We start from the raw sequence: 26,621 nt of genomic DNA, 5'->3' as shown, positions 1-26,621 counted from the left end.
TATTTACTTTTCTAACGTTTTTAGCCTTATTTATTATATTTATAGCTTTATTATTATAATTTTTTAATTTAAATGTATTAATTAATACTAAAAAAAGTATATTAAAGGTATAAATATTAAGGTCCTTTTATAGGTTTTAAGTAATATTATCGATTAATCCTTTATAATTACTATTTAAATAATATAATACCTAAAATATTATAACCTTTTTAAATAATTTAATACCCTTTTAAATTAAATTATTATTTAATTCTTTAACTTTATTTAAGTACGTTTTTATAAAAGTAAAGTAAAATAAAGAAGTATTAAATAGTTCTTTAAGGGTAAGGAATTTAGTTATAAAGCTTTTTAAGTTATAAAGATTTTCCAATTTATTTTATACTTTAATTAGGTTATTAACGCTATATAAATGTATAAAAGGGGTATTATTATATAGTAATTAAATAATATTAAATACTTTTTCTTTTTTATATAGGTTAATATTCCTATTTATAATAATAAAGTAGTAATTATTCTTTTTTAAGGTTGCCTTTATTTTTATTCTCCAAATAGGGTAATTAATAGAATCTATAAGCTTTATTACTTTATAAATATTTAATTAAAATATATTTATCCTTATATAACGTATAGTATGCTTAGATATATGGGTTTATAGGGGTAAGGGGGTAGGAAAGTGTCGCTTTCTTGTAGAAAAAGTAAAGGTTTTGCGATTTCAATTGAAAACGTTTTGGTTATAGCTTGAATATGGCTTAGTTAACTTGATCGTAGCTTAGTTGACTCGATAGGGGTTGTAAAAGGTGGCTTAGGGGTCTTAAAAGGGTAGTTCGAAAGGGTTGAAAGGGGTCTTCGTTTCCGGTGAATATATACGTAATTATACCGGGCTTATAACCTCTTGAAGGCTATTCAGGTCAGCTTAAGTAATTATATATATCTTAATAAGCAGTTTAAAAGATGATTAATAAGTGGGGTAAATGGATAAGTTATTTAATTATCCAATATGGAAGGAGAGTTATATAAATAGGAATACAGAATATGGTCTTCCTAACCGCGGGGATAACCCGCTATATATAGACCTAGCCGCTGCCCTGTAGGGTGCCCTGAAGGGTTCCCTATCGAACCCACTGTAAGGTTCGAACCTATGACTCGTACCCAGATGACTAATACCCTGCAGGTGAATTACCTAATTAGGTATTAGGTAAACAACCTGACTGACATCAAGCACATCTATCAAGAACCCAAAGCGCTTGAGCGGACGTCGGATACAAGCTATATCCGATGCGAAGAATAGGATTAGGAAATATGTACTACTGGTGCCTTAAAAACATTAAATCTTCCATTGGGAGTCCTGAAAATGCATGATTCCCTCCTGTTGTGAGTATCACTAATGAATCCATGTCCCTTGGAGAAACTTGGGACCTTATGCTCCTATGTATGACATAAACGCTGATTGTGACGTTGCTGCTTCGGTACTTCGTTACTCGTCTCAATGGTCAATGCGAGTAACAAGAAATGTTCTCGCGCTCCTTGTATTCCAGATAATGGAACATAATGATCTCTACGACTATTCAGATGGTAGGTCAGGGTTCCCTAGTTCCCAGCTCTCGACAACTATCGAAGAGGGTCGCTGATCGAGGGTGTCTTGGGAGAACCTGATAGTCGAGAAGTGCCAATCCAGGTCCGGGTTCATATAGCTCGAGACACCTCCAGAATTCTGCTGTGCGGACGACTCTCCAGTGCCCCCGGATCCGTAGGCGGAATCTTGGTCTGCATTGTGGACAGGCAGCACCCAGTCCTTGGGTTGAGGATATTCGTCGAGGACAAGCGGGTTGATCGTATTCTGCATGTTCTGTAGACCATATGTGCCTAAGCTTAGTTGCTTCGCCGCCTTGCGCTGCCGGATATAATGTAGGTTCTCCTCGCCTAGTCTCGCAGACTCCTGGTTTACCATGTATTCAGGTATGAAGTAGTGATACTCTGCTCGAGTCGTTGAGTTAGCCTTGAGCTGTCCGGTATGCAATTGGTATCTCAGTTTGACTTACTATTGACCCAGGGTACATGTACACCATCACCGAACAGAGAACGGCAGAGAGACTCATAATTCGGCTTCACGGAGGCCTGGTCCTTGGTATTTGTCCCTTTCCAGCTCTTTAGTATCCTGTCTTGTTCGTCGGTCATCGTCTTCAAGGAATGATCCGGATCGGACATCGTCTTTTTACAACCCTATTTCGCGTAAGTCGAAGTTCAGCGTGTGCAGCTTCGGGGACGTGAATTCGTTACATTATCCCAGTGACGTTTTTTGATCTTTTCCAAGTCTGAGCGATGACTTTCTCCCCTCTTGGCGCTTGGGAATCGGTGGTCGCAGTGACCGCAGGAGAGAAGAAAGGAGTGGTACTTCCAAATGTGGTCGGTTACCTCTCGAAAATCGGCAAACGGGGTCAACTACAAGGGTAGAATGTTAGACAGGGGAGATCGTGCCGTCTAAAGGTAGGGATCATAAGTAAAATAAAGCACTTGCAGTACAGGGATTTTTTGAGTGTTTATAGAGCTGGGGGAAGCAATTCGACCAAGGACATTGCAGCGCATCTCCCCGCATCCCTCCATCTTTATAGGTAGGATCCGGCATTTCGAGCTAGATTCGAGTTGCAGTTTACCAGGACGTTCAAGCAATAGATGCTAACGAGTATAGACGGAATAGGTAGGTAAGAATCGAACGAATGCAGTATTTGGGTGCAGTGTCTTTATGAAACTTCCTGAACCAAACAGTTACTGCAGCGTATATGGCAACACCCGGGACAAGATAAATCGTATGTGTAAGAGTTGTTGCCAAAAGAGCACGAACACTTCCAACGTTGTTAGTTTTCGCCCACTACTTGATTGAGTAAGAAACTCACACAGTTCCACCGCCAACGAGATTGATCCCACCTCTTATCGAAGTTATTTATCCTCGTCTTCGCTCGGTTGATGCAGCCTTCTTTCGTTTCTCCTCCTTTCCAAGGCTCTTCGCGGCTTGTTTCTCCACCCCAGCGCTGAAGATGGTAGGAACTCGAGGAAGAATCGCGCCCAGAACCTTTCTAAAGAGTATATGATTAGAAATGGTACGCTTTGTCACTTCCCCCATGCGCATTACGCGAAAGGAGAGGAGGTGCGAGAGCAAGAATCTCTACCTGGGGTATCGGGAAAAGAAGAAACAAAGGGTTTGTTGGGACCTTGCTTAGCTGAGCAAACCAAACTCGACTCCCTGTGTTAGAGATGCTGGAATTCAACTCACATGGTTCCTCGACTGCTTGCTGCCTCTTGTCATCCACCTAGGAAGAATGAAACTTCAGGGGTAAAGGGTGGGACATTATTAGCTTAGTGTATGCTTTGTTTGTTGACGTGTTGTAAGTGAGGGCATGTCAGAGATTTCATCTGTCGTGATCACGACGGAGGGGGGAGGGGTCGTTTACCCCGCCAGCTGATAATATTCGAGTTGCAAGTTAAAAGGTCCCATACTCCCAACAGACCGGGGTGTTGTTGGCAATGATGCTTATGGCTAATCGCTTACCATGCTTGAATACATCAGTGGCGTCACTGGCGTGGCATTCAACATACAGCATGGTCTGTTACTGCTTCCTTCGCTGTATTGCAGTACATTACGCCTCATGGATCTTGAGATACTCTACGCTTATCAATAGGAGAATCGGAATGACTTAAGACTACGCGATTACCAGAGACGTTCTGTCCAAGTAACCTATGATTATGACCTGTATCGCGATGTCAGGGCTATGAAGTCATAATCCTTGCTGCGTCTTGATTCGAAACAATAATACCTCGTATTGCCAAGGGGCTAATAGTTGCTGCTCCTATAACAAGCGTGATCTATATTGCCATCGCTTGCAAAATGATGCGGTACAACCCAACAATCAAAGTCTTTTGTGACAGAGGGCACAGCTGAAATATCCGCCGTGACCACGATGCTGACACAAGTAGACGTTGGCTGATGCGAATGGCTAGGAATCGCCGTCACGACGACGACAATCTGAATACCGCGTGACACTCATCGCCACAACAGATTTTAGCCGCTTTTTTATTGCCACGTCGGTTGTGCCCCTAACCATACAGAGCCTGCTCTTTGCATCTGTCTGTGTTGAATATGGCATGTGTCAGTAATTATGGTGATTGCTTTGCTGCCATCCATGGTTCCTTGATAAAGCAGTGCTTATCTCTTTCGTATTGGATAAAAGGCTGAACGTGTCAGGAGTATAGCTATAGAAGCTTTATGTATCAATGGTAAGTGAGACCCCATATTATAAGTTGCGGAACTGTCTCCATGGTGTTTCCCTAAGATATCATATCACTCTTATCAGTACTTGTTCGTTTTTCGAGTCCCTCGAGAAGTAGGACGATGCATTTCTTAGATACTATAGGATCATTCTGCCAATTTTGCTGAATTAAACCCCTCTTAAGTTTCATTCTAGGTTCGATTATCGTGATCCGTTCAGTGATGCGGAGTATTTCGGTACGGGACGCTGAAGAGCAGCTGGAGCTCCAAACTCTACCTGTAGAGCGGAATCCCATAGAAACATTATGTAGTCATACTTATCCTAAAACCTTAGTTGCGAGCGGCCCTGTTGATTCTTTCACTATCACCATTACAAATAGCTTGGCCGCCGCGACTCGCGTTATTGACGCGCGTTCTTCATATCGCTGTCAACCTACTTAAGCCACAGCGTGCAGCGTAGCAGGATGCATGGGGAGCGGTTGGGTTAAGACTGTGGAGTAGTGAGGGGGGTTATCAGTCACGTTACGTGCGGCAATACTTGCAGGAGTATGGAGCAGATCCGGGAAGCATCGTGACTTGTGGGGTTGAGCGGCACTTCATATATATCTTGATCCAGGCCAAGACAACCAGGTCGTAATCTATTGATTGCACTGATAGCGACGTGCATCTGCATACTATGTAGTCGCTCCAGCCAGTGAAACAGAGAACTTTTGCTGTTAGGATACGCGACGCCAAGAGACGATCTCTTTAAACGTCGAGTCTGGATAAGGCGACTCCCATCTTCAAACCTGAATCTTCATCCTCTGCCTTGTGTGACAGTTTCCTATCACTCGTGGCCAACACGTTATTCATGACTGCCTTGGGAATAGCCTGTTTAGCGAGGCAATTATCTACCTCCTCCTCATGTTCTCCTGGATGACTAATCGGCGCATTGCTTTACCAGGAATAAACCAGTACCATTCACTCTCTGGATTTGGTAACAATGTCTCCACCTTCGCATGAATGGCGTCGATGGCCAGTCAGGTTACTGAGAATGAGACAGTGCGCTGCATATGCCGGTATCTGCAAGGGTGGCGCCTGCAGGGCATACCGTCTATCATACTACGGCGATCGACTCCTGTTCACACAATTTGTCTATAGCGTGCTCTGAATTGAACATAAGGAGATAGTATATTGTAAGGATAGAGTGAACTGTAGTCGTTCCCTGGCGAACACACAACATAAAAGACTGAAGCTGAGTGAACCGAAGGTGAAAGAAAACCTTTCATCAACTCTCCCTCTACTTTTCCATATTTATTACATGGACGGGATATTTTGCCGTATACTCCCCATCTCCCCGTCCACACCATGTCCCTGTTCAGAAAATTGCTCCTATGACCCAGCCTGAGTCCTCACTCTAATCTGCTCTGCTAACATTAAGGCATTAAGCCTCGCCTGCTGGGCTACTAGATCGGCCTCAAGCCGATCCAAATCAGCCCTTCTCTGCTCTGAACTGCGGTGTCAGTAAGTGAAAGTTTTGCTTGTTTATGGATGTACTTACCCGCATCTTGTCTAGTCGGAGCTTCACGTAGCCACTGACGGGCTACGATGATCATGCTGTCGATAACAGCGATTCTCTGTCGTAGGGCATCCATATTATAACGAAATAGTTTTGAAGCTCTTTAATAAAGCTTAAAGACCTAGTTTAATCAAAGTTCTGGGGAGTTGCGGTCCTAGCCGGGAAAAGTTTTTGCTGCGATGTTCAGACTTTTTCTATGATCATTTCGCGCTCTTGATCCCAACAAGAACGCAGCTGCCTGCCTCATATTGGCACCCAATGCCTTCGTCTTCTTGATGCTGGAAGTAATCGGGTGGTGATGAGACGGGTTTCGGCTCCTCGCAATGGCAATCCGACAGCTAGACCATAGGGCTAGAAAATTGATGGTCAACCCGTTTGGAGAGCTCCAGTCTTGAGTGTAGGCGAAGAGAAGCGAGTGTTGGTGCTAATGGAGTGGTTCACAACCACGGCATAAGCGGCCTAGATATGAGAAGCCCCTTATACCCATTCCCCTCGCTCTAGCACGCTGGAATGCTACTATTGCCTAGCGCCAATCTAATGTCCCATCGTAAATGCTCGATCACCGAAGGGTTGCAACTACTCGCATAGCCGAATTTGACAGATATCAGGGAAAATCTTGGCGGCAAATAACATGCTTATGCGCGGCATTTCGTACCCATCGAGCCGATGACTATGGCTGAGGGCGCCAGGGGCGCATGCCTCGGCTATCTCGGAATCGTCATTAACACAGGTCTGCCCCGTAGCCCAGACCGTCGACCTACCGCGCTACTGTGCGGTCGTGGTCCGAGACGCAGTTGGGGCATATGATTGGACATGCCTCACTAGCTGCTGATTGAATGCAACGAGAGAGAAAGGCTTCGTGGTGTATGGGATGCAGTGAATCCGGTACTGGCGTAAAGCTTGGTCTATCAGTTGTAGTACTCGAATATAAGTAAAAAGACAAGAAGCAACCCCCCCTCAACCCTTTGTCCACTTAATTTTTGGCACATACCCTGGCATGGCGAATACTAGCTATCAGATGCAACTGCGGACACAGACGTAAATGGAAGCATGCCTTTACTCACATTCGTTTACAGTGTATCCTTCCTGCTATTGGGTTGATCCGTTTCAGGGGCAGCATCCGGTAGTGTCACCATCATGTATCGGGCCTGTGCTTTCGCATCTGCCACCCGAGCAGCGGCTCCAAGGGCAACGGTACCAGGGATACCTATTTGGCGTTGGGATATTGCCCTACGATGATCTCGATTACCGAGGTGACTGGCTTGTTTGTCAATCTGGGCAATCCTGCACAAAGCCAACAACCTGGCTTCTTCCCGGAGCCGACATTGACCTAACCCTACATCGGCTTGCTTGATTAGTGGACACGACCGAATTTTATAATTCTGGCATGATGATTCGATGCCGTAGTGCATCAGGCCGGGAGGCACACCCAGGAAGACGCCGGATATCAGGCCCTATGTCGAATGCTACAATGTGATGGGAATAGAGTGTCTTCAGAGATACCACCAACACCCCCGGTTTATACAGCACGACACTCCCAGGACACTTCACTACAACAGTCTATGTCAGTGATGGCAGTTCAAGCAATCTTGTAATTATTGAAACGCGAAGAGAACTTATGAAGACATGACCCTGGCCTAACCCCAAAGCGCCATGGTACCCCGAAAGCAACCATGACCAAAAGGATTACCCCAAGAGCTACTCACAAGCTTTTGAAGGATCTATACAGGGAAGTCCCGGGGATAAATGATTGGCAGAAATGGGCTCATAATACAAGTCATCGTGCCCAATAGATTGGGCTATCCTCGATGACCCAGATGCTGGCCCAAGAGAAGAGAAGAACAACAGGAGTAAGAACTACAGCAGCGAAAGGACATGCTGCCGATTACATATAAATACGAATAATTATGGGCCGGTATGCAGTGAATACCTAAGTCACACCCTCCCCCTAGTGATGACAGGAACGCGGATGACATCACCTGTGCTGAGCTTCTCATTGAGAAGACCACTGATTTCAAGATGCTTATGCACAACTTGGTGAGAGGCTAGATACAGGATCTGAAAGCAATTGATCGCTAATAGCTTCCATAAGAGAAAGGGGCCGCATGAAAAATGACGATGTGAATCCGTCACCGATGAAACATAATCTGAAGTACGTACCAGCGAGCTATGATGGCCAAATATAAGACTAATGGCAAACGAACTCACAGAGTGAGTAAATGGGAGGCACCCTAATCTTGCGTTGCATCTTCAGCCGCCGAGATCGCCTTTCGACTACACAATCGAGGATCGAGACCGCGCGCAATCTCAGCAGCCTAATCTTCGTTCACCCGAGAGCTGCGGCTTCAGAAATGGCGCGGGAGTGTTTTTCAGTTCGGACACCGGGACCATTCTGACTCGGCAATTTCCAAGAGGTACTCTACCTAGGCAGTTATTAGCCCTAGGACGCTCCGGCTCCAGGTACGATAGCTGCCGAGCTGACGCTATTCAAAAAGGCGTTGCCCTGCATGTTGAGCTTACGGGATCCTCAGGGTCACGTCCAATGACAACTCTGGCCTGATGAATTTTCCTGCACGAACTTTCCCCAGCCCAACAGGTCTTGGCTTGGGTCTGACAGTTTGCGGTGTGCGGTGCGCCTGTGAGGATGCTTTCTCAGCTACGCTTTCTCCATCAAATGTCGCATCATTGACCCAAATTATCGTCTATTTGACCGTTGGACGACCGAAACCGACAAAGATTGAATGCGCTTGAAGGAGATTGCCTTCCTAAAACTCCCTCGCGCGGGCCTTCTAGACTGCAATAAAATATGCAAATCAGCTGTGGTGATCCTCGTAAAATTGCTTGGCGCCACCCTGTCCTGCAGGTCGTTGACCTCAGCTCCATCAGCTATCGAGACAATTGGGGTTAACGTCACAATGGCCGGGTCTTACCGCAGACACGATACTTGATAGTACCCGTATTGCGAACGAGCTTAAATATGTCGATCCCCGGGTCTGCTGCGGAAGAGAAGAGGAGGTGGTGCTCATGACATCCACATCCTCTCCATCCAACTTGAGTAAACATCATTACTCTAAAATGCAGCAAACTCTTGCCTTCTTGTTGACCTCGGCCGCTGCCGCCGTCTCGGCGTGCACAATTCCGGGAGGCCCGGCGCTGTCCAACAACATCACAGAGCCCTTCGCGCTCAAGCTACAGAATGCCTCCAACCCAGACGTCCACAATCACTTCCTAAACATCTGGGACTGGGGTGGTGGCGACCAGCACCTCTTCGTCAGTCCATCCGGTAACTCGACGAACGAGCTACAGCTCATCGACGGCGTCATCACCCTATCCAGTGCCTTCTGGAACCCGCCGCGACGGGCCGTTATTAATGGGGAGGTATGTTATGCATGACTGGTGTCGTACAAAGGCGCAAATCGTTGCAAATATTATGCCGTGCCAGAAGCGATACTGCACGCCGCCTGTGTAGCACAACTTGACTGCAAATGTAACCCAACTCGCTGACCTGTCACCACCTACAGTACGAGCCCTTGGACAATACTACTAAGATGTTCATGACGGAGCGTGGAGACCCTCGCGCCGTCTGGGACGTCGTATACGGCTGTAACCCGGACACGGATGCGCTACAGGTCGAACTCAAGTTCAAGTCTCGCGGCACTGAGGAGCTTGGCGGCCTCATGGGTGTGCGCCCTTTCAATGGCATGTATGATTTCCGATGGAAGGGACCGGGCACTTCGGGTAAGTGAAATATCGATGCCTACACCTTATATCTATTCACGATACGTACAGTCGCTAACAAGTGCCATAGTCAACGACCCCAACCGCCCTTGGACTCATGTTACCCTCGTCGTCGTACACAACGCTACGTTCACTTGATGAACACGGTGCTAATTGACGCACATTGGACATACCGGTAGCGATCCTAATGGGCCGTGGCGGATAATTCGGTAACAGCAGCCATGCTCTTGACGATCCCGGAGACCTCAGTGTCGTAGTTGTTCAGTGAGATACGTATATACCTAGATAAGCTCAAATCTATGGGTGACTACTAGACTAAGATATATTCGATTTCTTTTGAACGAAGATTGCCACATTTGATGATAAGAGGAACGTTCAAAATATTCCATCCATATTGCAATTGTGAACGTTGACGCACGCCACAGTAAACGAAATTTACGATTTACTGCCAGCGAACTAGATGAACAGGCTTAACAGGTAGAGATTCCCAGCTACTTCCAAGATCGGCCTCTGATCTCGTCGCCTCCATTGATCCGATCGTCGTAATCCTTTGCAATACATACTTAGACACTGTAAGAATCCTCCTCGAGCAATAAGAAACCAGAGTCCGTTTAGGGACTTTTTTCTGTACTAATTAAGCGTGCATATGCTACTAGGTATATGCATATTGAGAGGGGAGAGGGGAGCGTCCTTGGCTCGCATTGCGTCCAAAATGTACTGCACCAGAACCGGAAAGAACGCCTGCAGCTGTGGCTTGGAACGGATTAGATCGCAATGGCATCTGCAACTCAAGTTCACGATGATCCGCCAATTGCGTAGGATGTAGATATGAAGTAATGTCGAAGCGGTATGCATGTTACAGTAGTGTCTGCTTATTGTGGTCTGCTGAGAATATAGTTCAAGGCATAGATTAAGTGAGTATAGAGGCAGGATTGGAAATTATTAGTAAGATATGATGTATGAAGATGCAGGTCACCGTTTACATTTACATTAACGCGACCTTCACGCAGTCGTTTAAAGATTTAATAAGACATGCATGAGGCTGTTGAGTGAACTATATTTAAGCTTAAAATGCACTGTTAGTACGACGTCTACATCATATCCTGACTAACGCAAAATCAGTCAAGTAAAACAACGCCCATAAAGCGAGTCCACTTACGGTTTGCTATGAATTCACTTTGGTTTAGGGAGAGGTATTCGTCTAAGCTAGCTTCCTAGATATTTCACGCTTATTTGATTTGCCAAGATGCCCACTACTAATAAATACATACATCCCTTAATCAGCAAGCATAAATCATTTTCACACTTTGGGTCATGAGAAGGAATTATTAAAAGAAGTAAATCAATGTATCGCGCCGTTATACCTATCGAGGGTCCAGCCTGCTCTATAGCCCAGGCTGCATGTCTAATGTCCCAATTCCTTGATGACGCAAAAGCGCAACCAGAAAATCCAAGCGCCGCAAGCCACCATGATGCAATGCTCAGCTAGTTGAAAAAATTAGGTGGTACTAAACCGGTAATGTCATCCAGCCCATTGCACCATAGCCGTTGATTGAGATGCCTAGAAGAAGGCAAAGACGGCGCCGAATACGGCAACGAGGAAGGTGGCACCCATGGTGAGTGATGAAGCACCGCTGCCAGGGACGACAGACTGCGTAGCAGCACCGCCCTCGGCCCCAGTCTCGGTGGGAGTGTTAGAGCCAGAGGCTGAGCTAGAGGTGGATCCAGAGTCAGATCCAGATCCAGCGCCAGCAGAAGAAGTGGGCGAGACGACGCCGGTGGATGAAGCATCAGAGCCAGACGTAGCGGTGGATGTTTGCTTAGTGGCGGTACCGGTGGAAGTACCGGCAGACGAGGAAGTCGAGCTGGGCGTGTCGAAGGTATCAGGGCAGGTCAGGTTGAAGCGGGGCGTAGTAGACAGGTTGTTAGTAATAGCAAAACTCTGCTTGTTGGCTCCGTTCGAATCCCGAAGGTTGTACCAGAAAGTTGGGGTCTTGTTGAAGAGGCGGCGGCAACCAACTTCCTGCCAGTAGTACTCGGCATTATCCACGCTGGCGACAGCATCACCCCACTTGATGCCAGTGTAGGGGTAACCAGTCTCAGTCACCCAGACAGGCTTGCCACCAGCGGCGGCGATGGTGGCATCGTAGGCCTTGTCGAACAAGGTACCAGAGTTCTTGATGGTGTTATCCTTGCCGCTCTCGTAGTAGGGGTACTCATCGACACCAATCCAATCAACGGCGTCAATAACAGCCTTGTTGGTGCCGTTGGTCCAGGAATCCCAAGTATCGACATGGCCGATAGGGACATCGGAGATGGTAGAGTCGGCAAACTCGGCCTTGAACTCTTTGATGAATTTGATGATGACATCAGGACCGGCACCAACTCCCTCGGGATCGTTCTTTAGTCCAGTAACGGAAATACGGTACAAGTCCTCGCTGCCAATTGAGACACCGATGATCAGGTCTGAGAGCTTCTTGCCGTACTTGCTCAGGGCGCTCTTCAGGGCTGTCACCTCGTTATCGATGCTGTCGGTACCTGAGGTCCACACACCAAGCAGGATCTTAGTCTTAGTCTCCACAGCGGCATCGAAGGCCTGAATAGGGTCGTTCGTGGAATAGGCTTGGACGTTGGTGTACAGTCTCACGGCGTCGAATTTGCCGGGAGCTCCCTCGAGGCCCTGGGCGGTGGTGAACTCGGCAAGGAAATCCTCCTTGAACTTGGCAGAGTTGTCGGGCTTGGTGGCTCCCGAGTTGAAGCCCAGGTAGTTCTCAGCGGCAGCGCCGAGGGTGGCGAAAGCGCCGGCAGCGAGGGCAGAGGTCGTCGAGACACGCATGGTGATTTCGATGTTTGTCAATCGGGGAAGTCGGATACAGAAACAGAGGGCTGGACAAGGGAGCGGATGTCGAGGACCTGATAAGTGCGCGTATAGTTATGTTGTAGTATCTAATGAAGGACAATAGAAGCGAGTGTGGTGGCGATATGATGCCGTAATGGTTCTTCAAGGAAAGACTGTGCCGTAGGACAAGCACGCAAAATGTGTTTCAGAGGGAGAAGAAAGGATTGTTAACACGAAGATTCAATACGACGAGGCCTTGTTTTGCAAACACAAGCTAGCGCGAGCAAACAGCCCATGGGTTACCTAATGGCACGCCTGGGTCCCGCTGAGTCCCCGCCTAAGCCGCCTACGCCGCCCTAACTACAGCCTAAACGTAGCCTAACCATAGCCTACCCACAGCAGGGCCTCCAGTTCTGTCCAGTTCTGTCCAGGTACGAGATTTTAAGGGGGTGGCTGCCTCTGATCCTTACCCATCCGCCAATCCTAGCGCCAGTTGAGATCCATAATAGGGACTGAATAGTGGCCCATCTTGTGATCTACAGCGCACTATGACCTACTTCGTTCAATGAAGATTCATTCGCTATAAGGAGAGATCAAACTTGCCATGTAAAGGGCAAGATGTTTATACATACTTATAGTAGTACTTAGATACAGCTATCAAATTCAAGAGAGAATTCGTTTCCATGAAATTAAGTACATGTGTAATCATGTTAGTTTGCGTCTGCTTTACCGAGTACCATTGACCCCTGTCCGACGTAACGTACACACGCGTTTACCATCTCACATGTGTACTGTACGTCAAAGGTATTATTAGAACCAACTGGTAAAGCGGGAGCATGAATAAAAGTTGGCCAAGACCCCTGCAGGACTGGAGATTCCTAAGCATCCTGAGAATGCAATACGTGTACTACCTACATAGGTAGGTAGCCGGGTCTCGCCGTGCCGTTTCGTATCCGCAGAATACATACATGTAAGTAAGTAAGTAAGTAAGTATATCCGAGTTAAGTGAGGAGCCCAAACAGGAATATCCTTGAAGGAAGGGTGAAGATGTTGGCTTATCTGCATTATTTGCCTGGTAGCACTGTGTACCGTATATGTAAGTATCGCGTAACCTTTAGTACTGACGCTGACTTCACCAGTACTGCGAGTTCGTTAACCTAGTCGAGATGCGCTCGAAGTGAGGTGAGGTGACTGGAAAGTCTGGTTGCTCTCTTGTATTCTCCTCATTATTTGGTATGGCTATGCCTGGCAGCCTCGAAGCCGCTTAACTCATCGAAGAAGCCTGTCCATCGAGATGCTTTCTGTCACTTAACCATCGTTGTCAAGCTTATCTGGATTCGAAATTTTCGTCTCTATACACCAACTTCGTCGTAATCATAAATCTTCCTTCCTTCGAAAACTTCATGTGGTATATTAGCCTGATACCATCCATATTACCATAGGGTACTTCATTCCAATACACACCCTCTCGTTTCAATGGGCGGGTGAAGTAGCCTAATCCAAGGTCAAAGGTAGGCTCACAAGGCTGCCGCTCAGCATCCTTGTGAAATCCCACGACCGCTGTTATTGCTTCTATACGCGGAAGCAAGAGCTCTGTTAGAGGAGGACGGGATGCTCAGGACGATCTAGAAGAAGAAAATCAACATACAGGCTCAATCTTTGGCCAGCCCGTATTATCAAAGTAACTCAGAGGGCTAGTCTCTCGTTGCAAGGCGCAAGTTAAACACCATCAATCAATCAATCAATCAGTTGCAAGGCGCAACAAGCTCCAATTTTTCTGCCATCGTCAGTAACCAAATGAAATATCATCAACTTACCTAATGGAATGTTATGGCGACGTGAAAGTGGTCTGTAATGGGCCCACGATATCATTTTGGTGATGCTAGTTTCAGTAAATGTCTGTCCATCTGGCCTACCAGAAACCAATCCGTTGGGGCTGTTCTTGCCCATCGTTCGTTAGCCTATTGTTCAACCTCTGATATTCATTTCATATCGCCATTATGTCAGCTTTATACCTTCGAAAGCTTGAGTCGAGGCAGCTCGGCTAGGTACTTCTCTGTATCAAAAGGTTGTAATGAAGCCGATAAGTTCAGCCGAAACTCTTCGTTACGAGGTCAATAATCCCCTTGGGTTTTCTGGATAGTTCTTCGATGTTAGAAAAGCGACACTAGATCACTGAATTAGCCAGAATTAGTGAGCGAATTGCTAAAGGGGAAGAATGAATTATAAGTAGCTAACAACATGGAAGCATATCGTGATGATCATGTCTAGATTGCTTTTCTGTAATACGTTATCAGGGGTTGGTGTCCTGGAGTGAGTAGAAGCTAGTCACAGTCAAGTAGGTAGGCAGAAGGATAGTATAGGGCTCAATAGTCATTGATTCCTGAACCTCTGAACTCTTCAAGGGGTCCTGGCACCCCTTTATATAGCCAGAAGGTCTAATTTAGCCACCCCTAGGGTCTATACGACTGTATGCCCCTGATATGGGTGTAGGATTTGTTTAGAGAGTGCGACAACGACTTGTCGGTATAGCAGGGAGTATGCGCTACATACAAACTGACGAAGGAGGAGAGGCTATAGACATTAGACTGCGATAGTTAAAAACATCAATGAAGCATAATGCTGTCATGAAACGAAAGTAAACAAGAGTAAGAGAATCTCGTCGATAGCCTTGCAGCCCTCAATGCTTATAACATGGGATCGGCTGTTATCACGATTTGATCTTACCATCCATCGACGGGAGCAATGCGCATCATGTTGTCCTCGTCCATACGAACAGTGCCCTTGTTTCGCCAACTTTCAAACCTTTCTAGCATTGCTTTTAGACGAGCTACATGGGCAGGAGTCGAGGCACAGATATGTACGCCGTCTCTTATTTTCACAGGTCGGCCGTTGTGCTCCTGGCATTGTCTTTCATACGCTTATGCCTGGACGTTGTTTTAGAACATTGGCTTTGGTGAGCACTCGTGCCTGGGGATAGTATTGGACAACGAGGGCGTATCTTTTTTTCTTTTGAAGGGGGCAATTATGAGGTCGCCTAGGGACGCTGTCCCGAGATGGTATTGTGAGATAGGATTGTAGTGAATTACATCAACTTTCTTTAGATTCGTATAGCAACGTAATGAGTGTACTCATCTTGATCACGTCTATCCGACGCATGAGAGACTCAAACTTAAAATTTTGATTGAGTGACATTGATGAGCAGGAAGATTGGCCCTTCGACCTTGCTATTCGCTCTGTGGACGCCCTCCAGGATTTAAGGACCCTGGATAGTGATGGTATTTTATGAATATACGAACCTATGGTATAAAAGGATTCAAACACTTGAGTTGAAGATGACTCGCGATGCACTTGTACCAGCTCTCAAGCGTGTTGTTATATGTATGTAAATAGAAGGGTCTAGTTGCAGGATCATATCTCCATGACACTGAAAGTCACCTGTCACCTTAATTGATATCGCTTCAGCATGGTTTTCATTACTACTAGGTGCTCATCCGAATCATTATAGCGCCTTTCAGTCAACCCTTCTTAAGCGGATGAAGACTCCAGACTTACAATTCTTAACTAGTTGCCTCAGTAGTTACTCATAGCTCACGCCTTTTTAAATATTTAGGTTTTAAGATAGAACAATAAACGGCTTTGAGCATCTCATGTGAGATACAGTACGCACTCACATTCACGATGAAATAAAGCTACCATAACCAAACATTGTGTAAGTCCAGAATTACTTTGAAACCACACGTGTTTGCCCGGAATCTAGTAGAGATAGTGGACATCAATCTATAATGCCCAGCCCTTTAAAAGAGAATTATGGTACGCTGCCCCAAAACAGTAGGTACAGACGGGGTCGAGGCTATTGAGCAGGGTGACACTATTCGGCACATGCATGGATGCGTACCTTAGACTCACCCACTACTCGCAAGCTACCCCAGTATTTGGGGATAGCTTCTGATACGACTTTGCCAGTTGACAGTCCTACCGTATCTACCGACTAATTAACCCCGATGAAGCCGACCCGGGCCTCAAGTTTCGATATTGAAAGCTGTGAAGCCACATGCTCAAATCTCGGACAGCAGGTCACGCAAGCAAATATCGTCACGAAAATGTCAACTTCGCTGCTATAGATCGCCAGCTCTCCATTGGTATAGCGAGTAATTATTACCCCATACTAGATGGATGCTCTCGTGAGATTTTAATTAGGGCAAACATATGCCAAACATCGTAGTGTTACCATACATCACCTCACGAAGGTATGATATGCGGTGCATCTAATGTAAGGGCACTACATCAAGATGATCCCTGATTGCAAGGCCCAGGGCCTCGAATCTCGAGAAGAACCGCACCACGCCCCAAGATTTAGGGGTGTCTGAATTGTAATCTTAGCTACTTCCTTAGTCTCGCTCTGTAGGAGGTATAGTAAGTGAGTATGTATATGTAAGCCATGATCTTTGGCCCGCCACGTCAGAACAAAGGTAATCTCAGGTATTAATAGCAGCAACCACTTGACGATGCCTATTGCTAATGCTGTTGCTGTGAGGACCTACCACACAAGCCTTTCTGTTGCGCTGGCAGACAGCACGAAGCGTGACCCCTAGCTCAGTCATATGGTATGGCGGTCATGGCGAAGTGCACGGAAAATAAGTTATATCTAAAAACAAATAGATAAATGGATTAATGAATTATTTGCTGTAATATTTATGTGCCATGTGCCTAGCATTTGATTAATTTATTGGATCGATGTGTTATCTCGCCCTCGGGAGGGGCGCGCGAATCGGAGACCCCCTAATACGCCTAGGTTAGAAGCATGCAGTGGTGCAGCGCGTGTAAGTATACCACATAGATAGCTACCGGCCCTGAATTCCTGTCATGCTGGGTAGGTAGGTATGTGGCAATGGCGTAGATACGAGACTTGGTAACCCGCTGCATTACTGTGTATTACTCTGTATACCGGATGTCCTGACCGAGTCGATTGGCCGATTTGCAATTATTAGCATTGGTGGATACTGTTGTCTTGTATCACGATGAGGGGTAGGGCAAAGAGCCGGAGTGGCACGTAGGTCTTCCCGGGAGGTAAATTATCTCGTAACTGACGAGGCTCGGTTATACAGTCGTGAGTAGGGGAGACCAGCAGGTCGGGATTCCGGGGTCCCAGGGTGCACACCGAGGGCAGGAAGTGGAAATAGAAGATAATAAATAATAAACGTAATTATCGACTTATTTTCCATGTCCTTGTTTTCTTCTGTTCGACATGTATACATCACTAAATGTAGTGCTTTCCCTTTTCCAGCTGGCGCAATATTGAAACTTCACCCTCCATCACGAAATAGTCCTGAGCCAACTGGCCGGAACCAGGCACAAGATGTCGACTTGTGTCAGAAGGGACAACCCCTGCGCGTCTCCAAGAGAGCCAGCAAACCAGGCGTCGGCGACTATTTCGCCGCTTTTGGAAACTGTTTGAGTGCGCGGTTACCGTTGTCCAGGCGTTTTAGGACAGGCCCTCTGCCTCCTTCTGCTACCAAAAGAGCAGCTTTGACTCACATGAACACCCTACGTTGCTTAGGGCCCGGCGGGCAGCAGCCCGAGAGAGGTAGCAGAGAGCCCACGGGTTTGTCGTTTGTCGCTGGAGGACTGCCAACACATCATAGTCGATGTCCGAGTTCGTCACATGTCTTGTAACAACAGGGCTCATCCCAGGACGAAGGAGGGTAGAAATAAGGCACGGCTTGCTTCCCCCACCCCCGCCTGTACACCCCCAATTCTGGTAGGTTACCATGGCTTCTGGGGGTGGTTGAGGCGATTCGCCCGCTTTGGTCGAGTCCCCTACCTTGGCGCACGGCAGATGCCCACTGCGTTATTTAAGCTGCCTCTCACCGCCCAGCGGCCTGCAGCAGGTTCGTGGTCATCTGCCCGCCAAATGCTGAGCTGGCAGACCACCATGTCCGTCAGTTGTCTCCAAAAGGAATATCCCACTGAGGCGCAACTAACAACACGCGGATGGTGGAAATAGCAGAGATGGAAGGGCTCAAATAAAATAAAATGAATGATAAATTCGATAAAAAGAAATGGAGAAAAATATTTGATTAACATCCAGAGCATCTACTGACTGGACCGCGCGTGGCATATATTCTGGCCTGTAGCAATGCAATACCGTAAGCCTATCAGATTACGCGTACAGATAGATCAATTTACTTCACATGGCGCATTCCAGCCGTCTATACAGTCACTGTTAAGAGAATGCTGTTCTCTCGATAAGCGGCATGGAATTTTCATCGAGAACTGTACTATTAGTGTTCAGAGCGCACTTGTCAGTAAGAATTGTGTCCGTTCGACTTACAATTCTTTTTCGTTCGATGAGAAGAGTACCTAGCTCCCTTTGTACCGGGGGATTTTCCAGATCCCCGACTGGCTTACCAACAGTCTTTGGGATACCTACAGTACTATCGTGACCCCCAAAGAGGCTGAAGTGGGCTTCCATGGTGTAACCTGCATGGGACACTCAGTCTCAAGTTACCGAGCTGAACACGCAATGCACCCGTTGTATCTACCCTCTATTCAGGCAACCTTCGGCTCGCGTGATGGAGATGGTCGAATCAAGCACTAGCTGCTTTACTCAAGGAGTCACGCAACTCATATTGGAGTCCCGAAAGCCCTGATGCATAAATATTGGCCCGAACTTTGAGTGATTGTGGATTTTCTATCATTTAGACGACAGGACGCTAGCTAGACGGCAGTTAAAAACAAGATCCGACGAGCCACAGACTTAGATAGTCTTGTTCTAGATGGGGTTCACGGGTTGCACTTGCTCCGTGGGATGCGAAGTCCAAGGCTCTTTGAAAATTTATTGACTGTCGTAGAAATGGGATTCCCGGGAAGGGAAGTAGAGGGCTTGTCGCCGAGGTTGGCACGGAGGCTGGCGGCGGTTTTGATCACGGGGTGCAGAGCCGTCGGATATTTATAGCGACAATTGCAAATCGTCTTGCACGGACGATGATACTACAAAAAGAGCAGCGAATGCACCACTGGGGTGGCGGAGATGTTAATAATCCGGCGAGGTCGCAATGTAAAGCCGTCCCAGCCTGAGGTTGTCCCCGGTCCGTCTCAGGCGAGACGGGAGAGGTAGAGCGTAATCTGGATAAAATGCGCTTCCACGTTGCGTCGACATGGACAAGTTTCGAAGCGAGCCTGAGAATTTGTCAATTCTACCACCTGCCCCATAGCCTTACTGTGATGCTGTTACCTAGCAATCCGGGGATAAGCAAGATGTGAAGCGTATGAAGAGACTTGAATAAAGACCGTAACACTTTGACTGTACGTCAAGGTTTCAATACCAAATCTTTACCTGGCCGCCTATCTACAAGGCACTGTAGGTAAGTAGGCAATGACGCAAGCGGCCCCAGCCACGGGGCTGCTCAATGGTAAGTGGCAAGATCGGAGAATGGGTGGTAGACTTGGAAGTATTGAATCCTTAAATGAGGCTGCCGAGAAGATTACCAGGGTAAAGAGTACGAGTATTGTCATATGGTAAGATAGAACAGATGCGATGATGCTGCGCGCACCAGAGAACAGAAAAGAGAAAGGGTTTGCGCACGTGCCACCGATTACTTACCTACTTACAGAGAGAGTGGCCCGCCAACGCCACTTCCAATAGCGGAGAGCTACACTAAAGCAGAAGCTAGGAATAGCTTCAATGAATCATATCTCATCATCTCTGATCCATCCTAGGTTGAGTCACTACGATGGCTTCTATCGCCTGCGATTGCTTGCAACACTGCAACGCTGCGCAAATGCCCATCTAATTACATATTCAGTCAAATTAATATTTAGACGCTTCTGAATATCCAAGGTTCGCTCAACAAGCGTAGCTTCTTGTACCTCCGAGACCTCCTACTTCTTCGCATGGTTATCGACGCCACCCATACACTCAAGAGGCCAATCAGTGGATTCAATCTGGACCGTTCAAACGAAATTTTCTTGACCACAGCTCCTCACAACAAGATCGATATGATCTCAACAAAGCATAGTAACCGCGAATCTATCGATGGTCGGCAGGCTACAGCTGAGGCACCGTCAAGTCGCGTCGTCGAAAAGCCTATCCCAGCCTCTCAGCACAGGGATCCACGGAAGTATCAGTTAGATCAGATCAAAAGGCGATTTTCACCCACGTTAGGCACTCTACGGAATGGAACAACAACCGCTCGGTTTCACCTGAAACCTTCTGATCCTGATTTCCCCTTCGAACTAGAACGCCTAGATTGCGAGCTGCAGGTACCTGCTGCTTATCCACAAGAGCCGCCAACGTTGTTGGTGAAGAACCAAGACATTCCCCGCGGCTTCTGTGTGAACATAGAGCGAGGATGGGACAAACTCGTTTCGGACAGACACAATGCGACTTTACTCGCTCTTGTCACTGCATTAGACAAGAATCTCGAGGCCTTTCTATCAGAACAGAAGGCGGAAACGGTCACACTAGTATCATTCAAGGACACGCGACATTTGGAACATGCGACGACGTCTTTAGGAGGAGAGGTATCAGCCCTGATTTCACAAGTGGCTCCTTTGAAGTCGCCGACCCCACCGCAGAAGACTTATGTGCCTGAAGAGTCTTTTACCGGAGAGCAGATTGCCGGTGCCAAAGCCAGGAGAGCCCAAGAAATTCGACAACTTGAGGCACGAATGGGACGCATCGCACTTTATCAGAAATCTGCTGATGGTGTTGTTTATACTATACCCCTCGAGCCAAGGCGACGGACGGAACTACCTCAGGGGCTACAGTCCATCAAATCAGTGCAGCTGATAATCCCTCTACTCTACCCCCTTCAGGCATTGCGAATCTTGCTTAACGATGTCGAGTCACAAGATGCGGAACCATTGGAAGAGGCCTTTGCAACAAGGGTCGTCCAGCAGAAACACATGACGTTGATGAACCACCTGAACTACCTATCGCAAAATATGCACACCATGGCAAAACAAGCTCAAGTTACTAAATCCACACAGTTGGTACCAGAATCAAGCCTTATGGCTAATGGCCAAACATCAAAGGTCCCTGAAATTGAGGAGTCCTCTGCTTTAGATCGTGCCGATGCAAAGGGACATATTCATATCATACCACGTCCGCCAGAATGGAGTCGTGTGCCCGAATCAGATGACTCAAATTCAGACTCGGACTTTTGGGGCTCGAGCGAAGACTCTGAAGAAGGAGGTGCCGACATAGAATTACAACAACCCCGTGTCTCTGGTGCTGCTCAGCAGGTAGAAAGGGGCACTGCAATATCATTCCCTACTGTCGAGCTATACGGCATCGAGCTTCTTCAGGTATCGATCTTAAACATTAGCAGCAAGTGTCAACGGTGTAAAACCCTGAATGACATCACTAGTCTCAAGCCCGGGGCGGAAAAGGCGATCAATTGTAGGAAATGTGGCTCGCCGGCGACCGCCATGTTCCGGCAAGAAATGGTACACCAGAACTCGTCAAGGGCTGGCTTCATCGACGTAACCGGATGCACGGTTGCAGATATGCTGCCAAGCACTTTCGTGCCTACATGCTCGAAGTGCTCGACGCCGAGCCAGGGGCTTGTGTCCGTCCGAGGTGAGGCCGTCACAAACGTATGCCGAGAGTGCCACGGCCGCTTCACCTTCAAGATACCCCAAGTCAAATTCCTTGCTATCACGGCTGGATCTGCGCTCCCACCTGCACTCGGGCCGCGACGAAGACAAGAGAAGCTAGGCCTACACGCCGGTGAGCCATTGCCTGGCAGAGGAGCGTGCCAACACTACCGACGGTCGTATAGATGGTTTCGCTTCTCATGCTGTAGCAAAGTCCACCCGTGCGACAAGTGCCATGATGAGAATGAAGATCATATTCAGGAATGGGCCAATCGCATGATATGCGGTTGGTGCAGCAGAGAACAGAACTACGCTGTCGAGGCTTGCACTTTCTGCGGACGTTCTGTTATCGGGAAGAAGGGAAGGGGATTCTGGGAGGGTGGCAAGGGCACACGCGATAAAGTAAAGATGAGCCGTAAAGACAAGAGGAAGTTTCGCCGGGTCGGCGGGGGTGAAGCGAAGAAGAAGGACTAGATTAACAGTGATGCAATTTGTTCGGTCACAGAACTTGTTGTAAGATGAAGACTATTGATCCTTGTTGTAGGATATACTTCACACTTGATTTATGCGTACGTCAAATACCCGGAGATGAGTGGATGCCATAATAGCATGCTAAACATTGAGTTTCCCGCAAAACTTTTGCCATCTAGCTACCTTCAAGTTGGTTTGCGTCTCGTTTGACACCACAGCTCCCTAAGCTTCTATTATTGTGAATGTAAATTCGCTGCGCCTGCTCGCCTGCCTAGATACTCGACTTGACTAGGAAGAATCAAGTGTCCATGATTAAGCACATAATATAATGATGCCATTCTAATGACCGAGGGAACAATAAATAGCTACGTGTGGCCATGAGAGAGAGAACCTGGACAAGTCTAGGGACACACCCCTTTGGGTCTTAATCACCCTGTATCAAACACACCGCGACACAATAACAGCAGCAAGGCTTCGGAGAATAAAAAATGTACCTGCATTGTCTAGCTCCCGCGTTTCGCGCAAGAATTAAATCTACCTTGTGTACTTGATTACCTGATACAACTATGTGTAACTCATAGAGACACCCTCCCTAGTTTCTTGACAGACGAACGCACCCATTCTCATTTTTCCATTCCATTCTCGCACAGGTGGACACCCCGGCACCGAGATGCCATATCGATCTCAAATGAGGAAAGCCCACTGATCAGGTAGCAATACCTACTTGGCCATGGCACTCGATCACTGCGGCATGGTGCCGCCTGTCGTTCGCGCGCGCAAATGGTTACCGCGCATTAAGCGCCGGACCAAGCACCCGTGACCTCGCGGCAATCAATCACTTGACCGGGCTGTTTGGCGTCTAATCCGACCTGTGCACAGGTATACGTGTCCGCCTCACTGGGACGAGTTGTTTCAGTTGGCAATTAGTTTGTTTCTGAGCGAGTTCGGAGGTGTTAAGTCGTCATATTAATTCATATTCGATGTGCGTATCGTGGGCTGTTGGCCACGCCTTGGCAATGTATGAGCCACGGTAGAGCTTTTCGTGGAGGCGTGCTTTTCCATTGTATGCATGTAGTACTGAGCCAGGAGTTCCATGGATTTATCATTACCTTACTGCCTAAAACATTAGGCATAGCATTGATGTCAATGAAGGCTTTTTTTTGTGCTAAATGAATATGATCTTGATTTTTCAGGGCCGGTCGCTCTGCTGGCTATGCTTTGACGCGCCAGAAAGCCCCGAGTTCCCAGCCAAGATATGAGTGTAGTACATTAGGAATGCCAACGGAGAATTGGGCATCAAACGACGAAACCGCAATACCTAAGTTCTCCATACAACATGATACTGATGTACACGGAAGCGTGATATAGGTACATTACTTATAGAAGATAGTGGTTGTAGAAGGTATCCAGGGTTCTTGCACAAGGATCCGATGAGGATGTTGTGATGTTGCTCTCACTGATTGGCGCATCGGAATCTCAAGCAAACCCAAGCTACCACGTGGGATTGGTGTTCCAACGTTACATAACCAGGATTCGTGGGAAAGGCTGGGGATTGAAGAGGCATTCACTTACTATGTAATAGGTACTCATGGGAACAATCATCTAGTGTATTATTATATTGATAGCCTTCGGTGCTGACGACTAAGTTTGGTGTCTGGGGTTCTGCGATAGGCAGGTCTCAAACGCTGTTATCACTATGGGCACATGTCAAGTCCAGATCTCTTGGGGCATGGGGGTCAAAGACGAGATACAGAACCCTGCTGCTACCCATACTATGTAGATTACCAAGTTGCCCAATGAAGTTCTTAGGCTTACGCACTTTCGAGTAAGACATATTCTATCCACATAGCGGATTTGGCCGTAGGTATCGAACCTGAGGCTTCCAAAACCAACGGATCACCTCACAACACACTAAGGTTGCAGGCTTCCAGTCACCGGGTACATAGTATGATTGTCCATTGTGCGAGTATCATATTTGATTTTCCGCCCTTTCAGGCTCACCGACATCGCTTGGAACAGATGGTCCCAATTCCAAGGATCTGGGAAGTACAACACGCCTTCTGGGCAATCGTACCACGTGGAAGATGTGTGTAACTCATATCCTGGTCTACATATACACTAGCAGTTACAGTAAACATGGCACCAGCGGTATTCTGAAATGTACTTATCCTATGTGTGAAAATTTAGACGTAGAAGATTCAACAGACGTCTTAACCACCTTTAGTCGTAGGAATAGAATTCACCCGTTGACGCTAAGCCACTTTATCTCCAGAATACGCCATGATCTCGTGACCCTCGCTGTCGGTTGAAATGTATAGGTAGGTATCCATAGCACAAACCACGCTTGGTGATTCTTGAGTATAGCTTAGCTAGTGAAGATTATTTATATTGTCATGGTTTATGGAGTTATCCGCCGAAGAAAAGCCCGCAGGAAGGAAATCATCGATAGACAAGGCACGCTAGAAGCTTTAGAAGCTTTAGAACGAATCCATGGCGTGATTTTACGTTGGGGGGCCGACCTGCTTCTCTCACCGCATTCAACATCAATGCATCTACAACTGCAAAAACGGTAGCTTTGAATTGTCTGTGTAAAATGTCCACGCGCGCATTAAGTATATACCCAGTCCCGGTCTGTACGCCATTTTCAGATGCCTATGCATTGCGTTAATATTGCACTACACTCATTAAAGACACTCCGGACGACCGGGCTTGCTAGGCACACCTCATTTCCCACGTGGCTATTGTACAGTAGTGAAAAGTATCTGATGTAGTGTGGCTGAGACCTTCACCTATCGCATCAGCGAAAGCAATCTTCGCTGATGAGATTTCTGTCAACAATTTCGCATTGAAGATGCTTGAAAGTCCAAGGAGCAATCCATATGATTTCGGTTTACTTTACGCATATTGTGTTTGATCGAGGCTGGCTTGATATTCTGGACTGAAGCTATGTTTGGTGGTTCAACCCAGATATTTATCATTACTAATAATAGACAGCATTTTGTCATGCTTAAACGGCTCCTTGCTCGTGTAAAGCATGAAGCCTGTAATAATAAAACAAAGTAAACGTGCAAACGTGTAAACGTGCACTAAAAGTAAGGTAAAATAATTTTGATTTTATCTTTTATTTTTATTTTCTGTATTTATCCTACTGCTCCCTCCATCCCTGTCATCTTCAAAGGTGGTGTTCATCATCAATGAGACTTGATGAGTATTTACTAAGGAGTGGCTTACCTTAGCGTTCAAAGCTATCTTGGCTAATATACCGGATCAATCCCGTTCTTGCTCATGATGATGCTATGTGCAAACTGTAGTGTGCTGTAATTGTCGCCGCCTAGTGTACGGTACCGGTAGTTCACGAGACTTCTCAACGCATCACCAATTCTGACCTGAGAACTGCCCATAGTTAGTAGTAATCAGGGACGGCAGGGGTTGACCTCGCTACTCTACACTAGATCTGGAAAAATGCGCTCAAGTCATGTGCAGCCGGAAGCCTCATCCGGGACGCATCCTGAGCCCGCTAATTTGGTAAATCGGGCTCCCCTGGCGTTGGACGTCGCACTTGTCATGGGTACCTAACGCTACGATAAAGTGCGGTAATCTTGGCAGTCCGATGGGTTAGAATAGTTTTGTGAGAGCTGCATGTCGTTTGACAGCCTTGGCAATTTCCCAGACGGGTAAAGATATTCGAGATTTAGATGATTCAGTCGTTGATATTGAAGTGGAAGCGGAGGCAGAAGCAGAGGTACCCAGAAAGCCGCGGCGCTCATAGCTGATATACGCATAGTTATAACCTTCCTGGAAGTTAGAGACTACGGACCTGCAATTTTAGAAAATCATGAAGTGTGTATACGTAGTATACTATGAAACGGCGTGATACATGATTGATTCCCTGCCTGCATTGCTAAGCCAGATGCCTAATTAGACTCCTTTTGACCGGGATGTCCAAACGCAGTATTGCCAAGATCCAACTATAAGTTACCGGGACAGCAATATAAACAGCAAGTGCAGCTTACTAAGGTGTAGGTAAGGTACTAAGTAGTTGGATTAGGTTTACAGGAAATTCGAGTCACCGGGACGATAGTAGTGACTACCAGGGAGGAATCCTAGAATAAGCTCTCTAAAAGTATTGCCTGATCTTTCCAGGAAATTGT

General features: G+C 46.9%; 5 protein-coding genes across 5 annotated transcripts; 2 read left to right on the top strand and 3 right to left on the bottom strand.

Annotated features, from left to right (window-relative positions):
• Positions 1-963: 963 nt before the first annotated feature.
• On the bottom strand, positions 964-3,289 carry F5B22DRAFT_631512 (uncharacterized protein). Its single transcript, XM_047976622.1, has 6 exons — positions 3,165-3,289; positions 2,892-3,071; positions 2,516-2,840; positions 2,278-2,439; positions 2,040-2,220; positions 964-1,974 (listed from the first exon to the last, which is right to left on the bottom strand). The coding sequence occupies exons 3-6, from the start codon at positions 2,621-2,623 to the stop codon at positions 1,562-1,564; spliced, it is 864 nt and encodes a 287-aa protein (XP_047824793.1). The 5' UTR covers positions 2,624-2,840; positions 2,892-3,071; positions 3,165-3,289; the 3' UTR covers positions 964-1,561.
• A 2,343-nt stretch (positions 3,290-5,632) lies between these two features.
• On the bottom strand, positions 5,633-5,895 carry F5B22DRAFT_652624 (uncharacterized protein; the record flags this gene model as incomplete). Its single annotated transcript, XM_047979636.1, has 2 exons — positions 5,633-5,748; positions 5,802-5,895. The coding sequence occupies 2 exons, from the start codon at positions 5,893-5,895 to the stop codon at positions 5,633-5,635; spliced, it is 210 nt and encodes a 69-aa protein (XP_047824792.1).
• Positions 5,896-8,894: 2,999 nt separating this feature from the next.
• On the top strand, positions 8,895-9,695 carry F5B22DRAFT_652623 (uncharacterized protein; the record flags this gene model as incomplete). Its single annotated transcript, XM_047979635.1, has 3 exons — positions 8,895-9,197; positions 9,341-9,557; positions 9,628-9,695. The coding sequence occupies 3 exons, from the start codon at positions 8,895-8,897 to the stop codon at positions 9,693-9,695; spliced, it is 588 nt and encodes a 195-aa protein (XP_047824791.1).
• Positions 9,696-10,652: 957 nt separating this feature from the next.
• Positions 10,653-12,698, bottom strand: F5B22DRAFT_631461 (glycoside hydrolase superfamily). Its single transcript, XM_047976621.1, has one exon. It carries the CDS (start codon positions 12,391-12,393, stop codon positions 11,119-11,121), a length of 1,275 nt encoding a protein of 424 aa, XP_047824790.1. The 5' UTR covers positions 12,394-12,698; the 3' UTR covers positions 10,653-11,118.
• Positions 12,699-20,397: 7,699 nt separating this feature from the next.
• F5B22DRAFT_640553 (uncharacterized protein) lies at positions 20,398-22,473 on the top strand (the record flags this gene model as incomplete). Its single annotated transcript, XM_047977865.1, has 1 exon — positions 20,398-22,473. One exon carries the CDS (start codon positions 20,398-20,400, stop codon positions 22,471-22,473), a length of 2,076 nt encoding a protein of 691 aa, XP_047824789.1.
• Between the last annotated feature and the right edge of the window lie 4,148 nt (positions 22,474-26,621).

The sequence above is a fragment of the Xylaria bambusicola genome (genome assembly GCF_022495145.1).
Source record: "Xylaria bambusicola strain CBS 139988 unplaced genomic scaffold F5B22scaffold_100, whole genome shotgun sequence".
Lineage (NCBI taxonomy): Eukaryota > Fungi > Ascomycota > Sordariomycetes > Xylariales > Xylariaceae > Xylaria > Xylaria bambusicola.
Note: the sequence above shows the minus strand (reverse complement) of the source record. Positions and strands in the feature narration are given on the sequence as shown.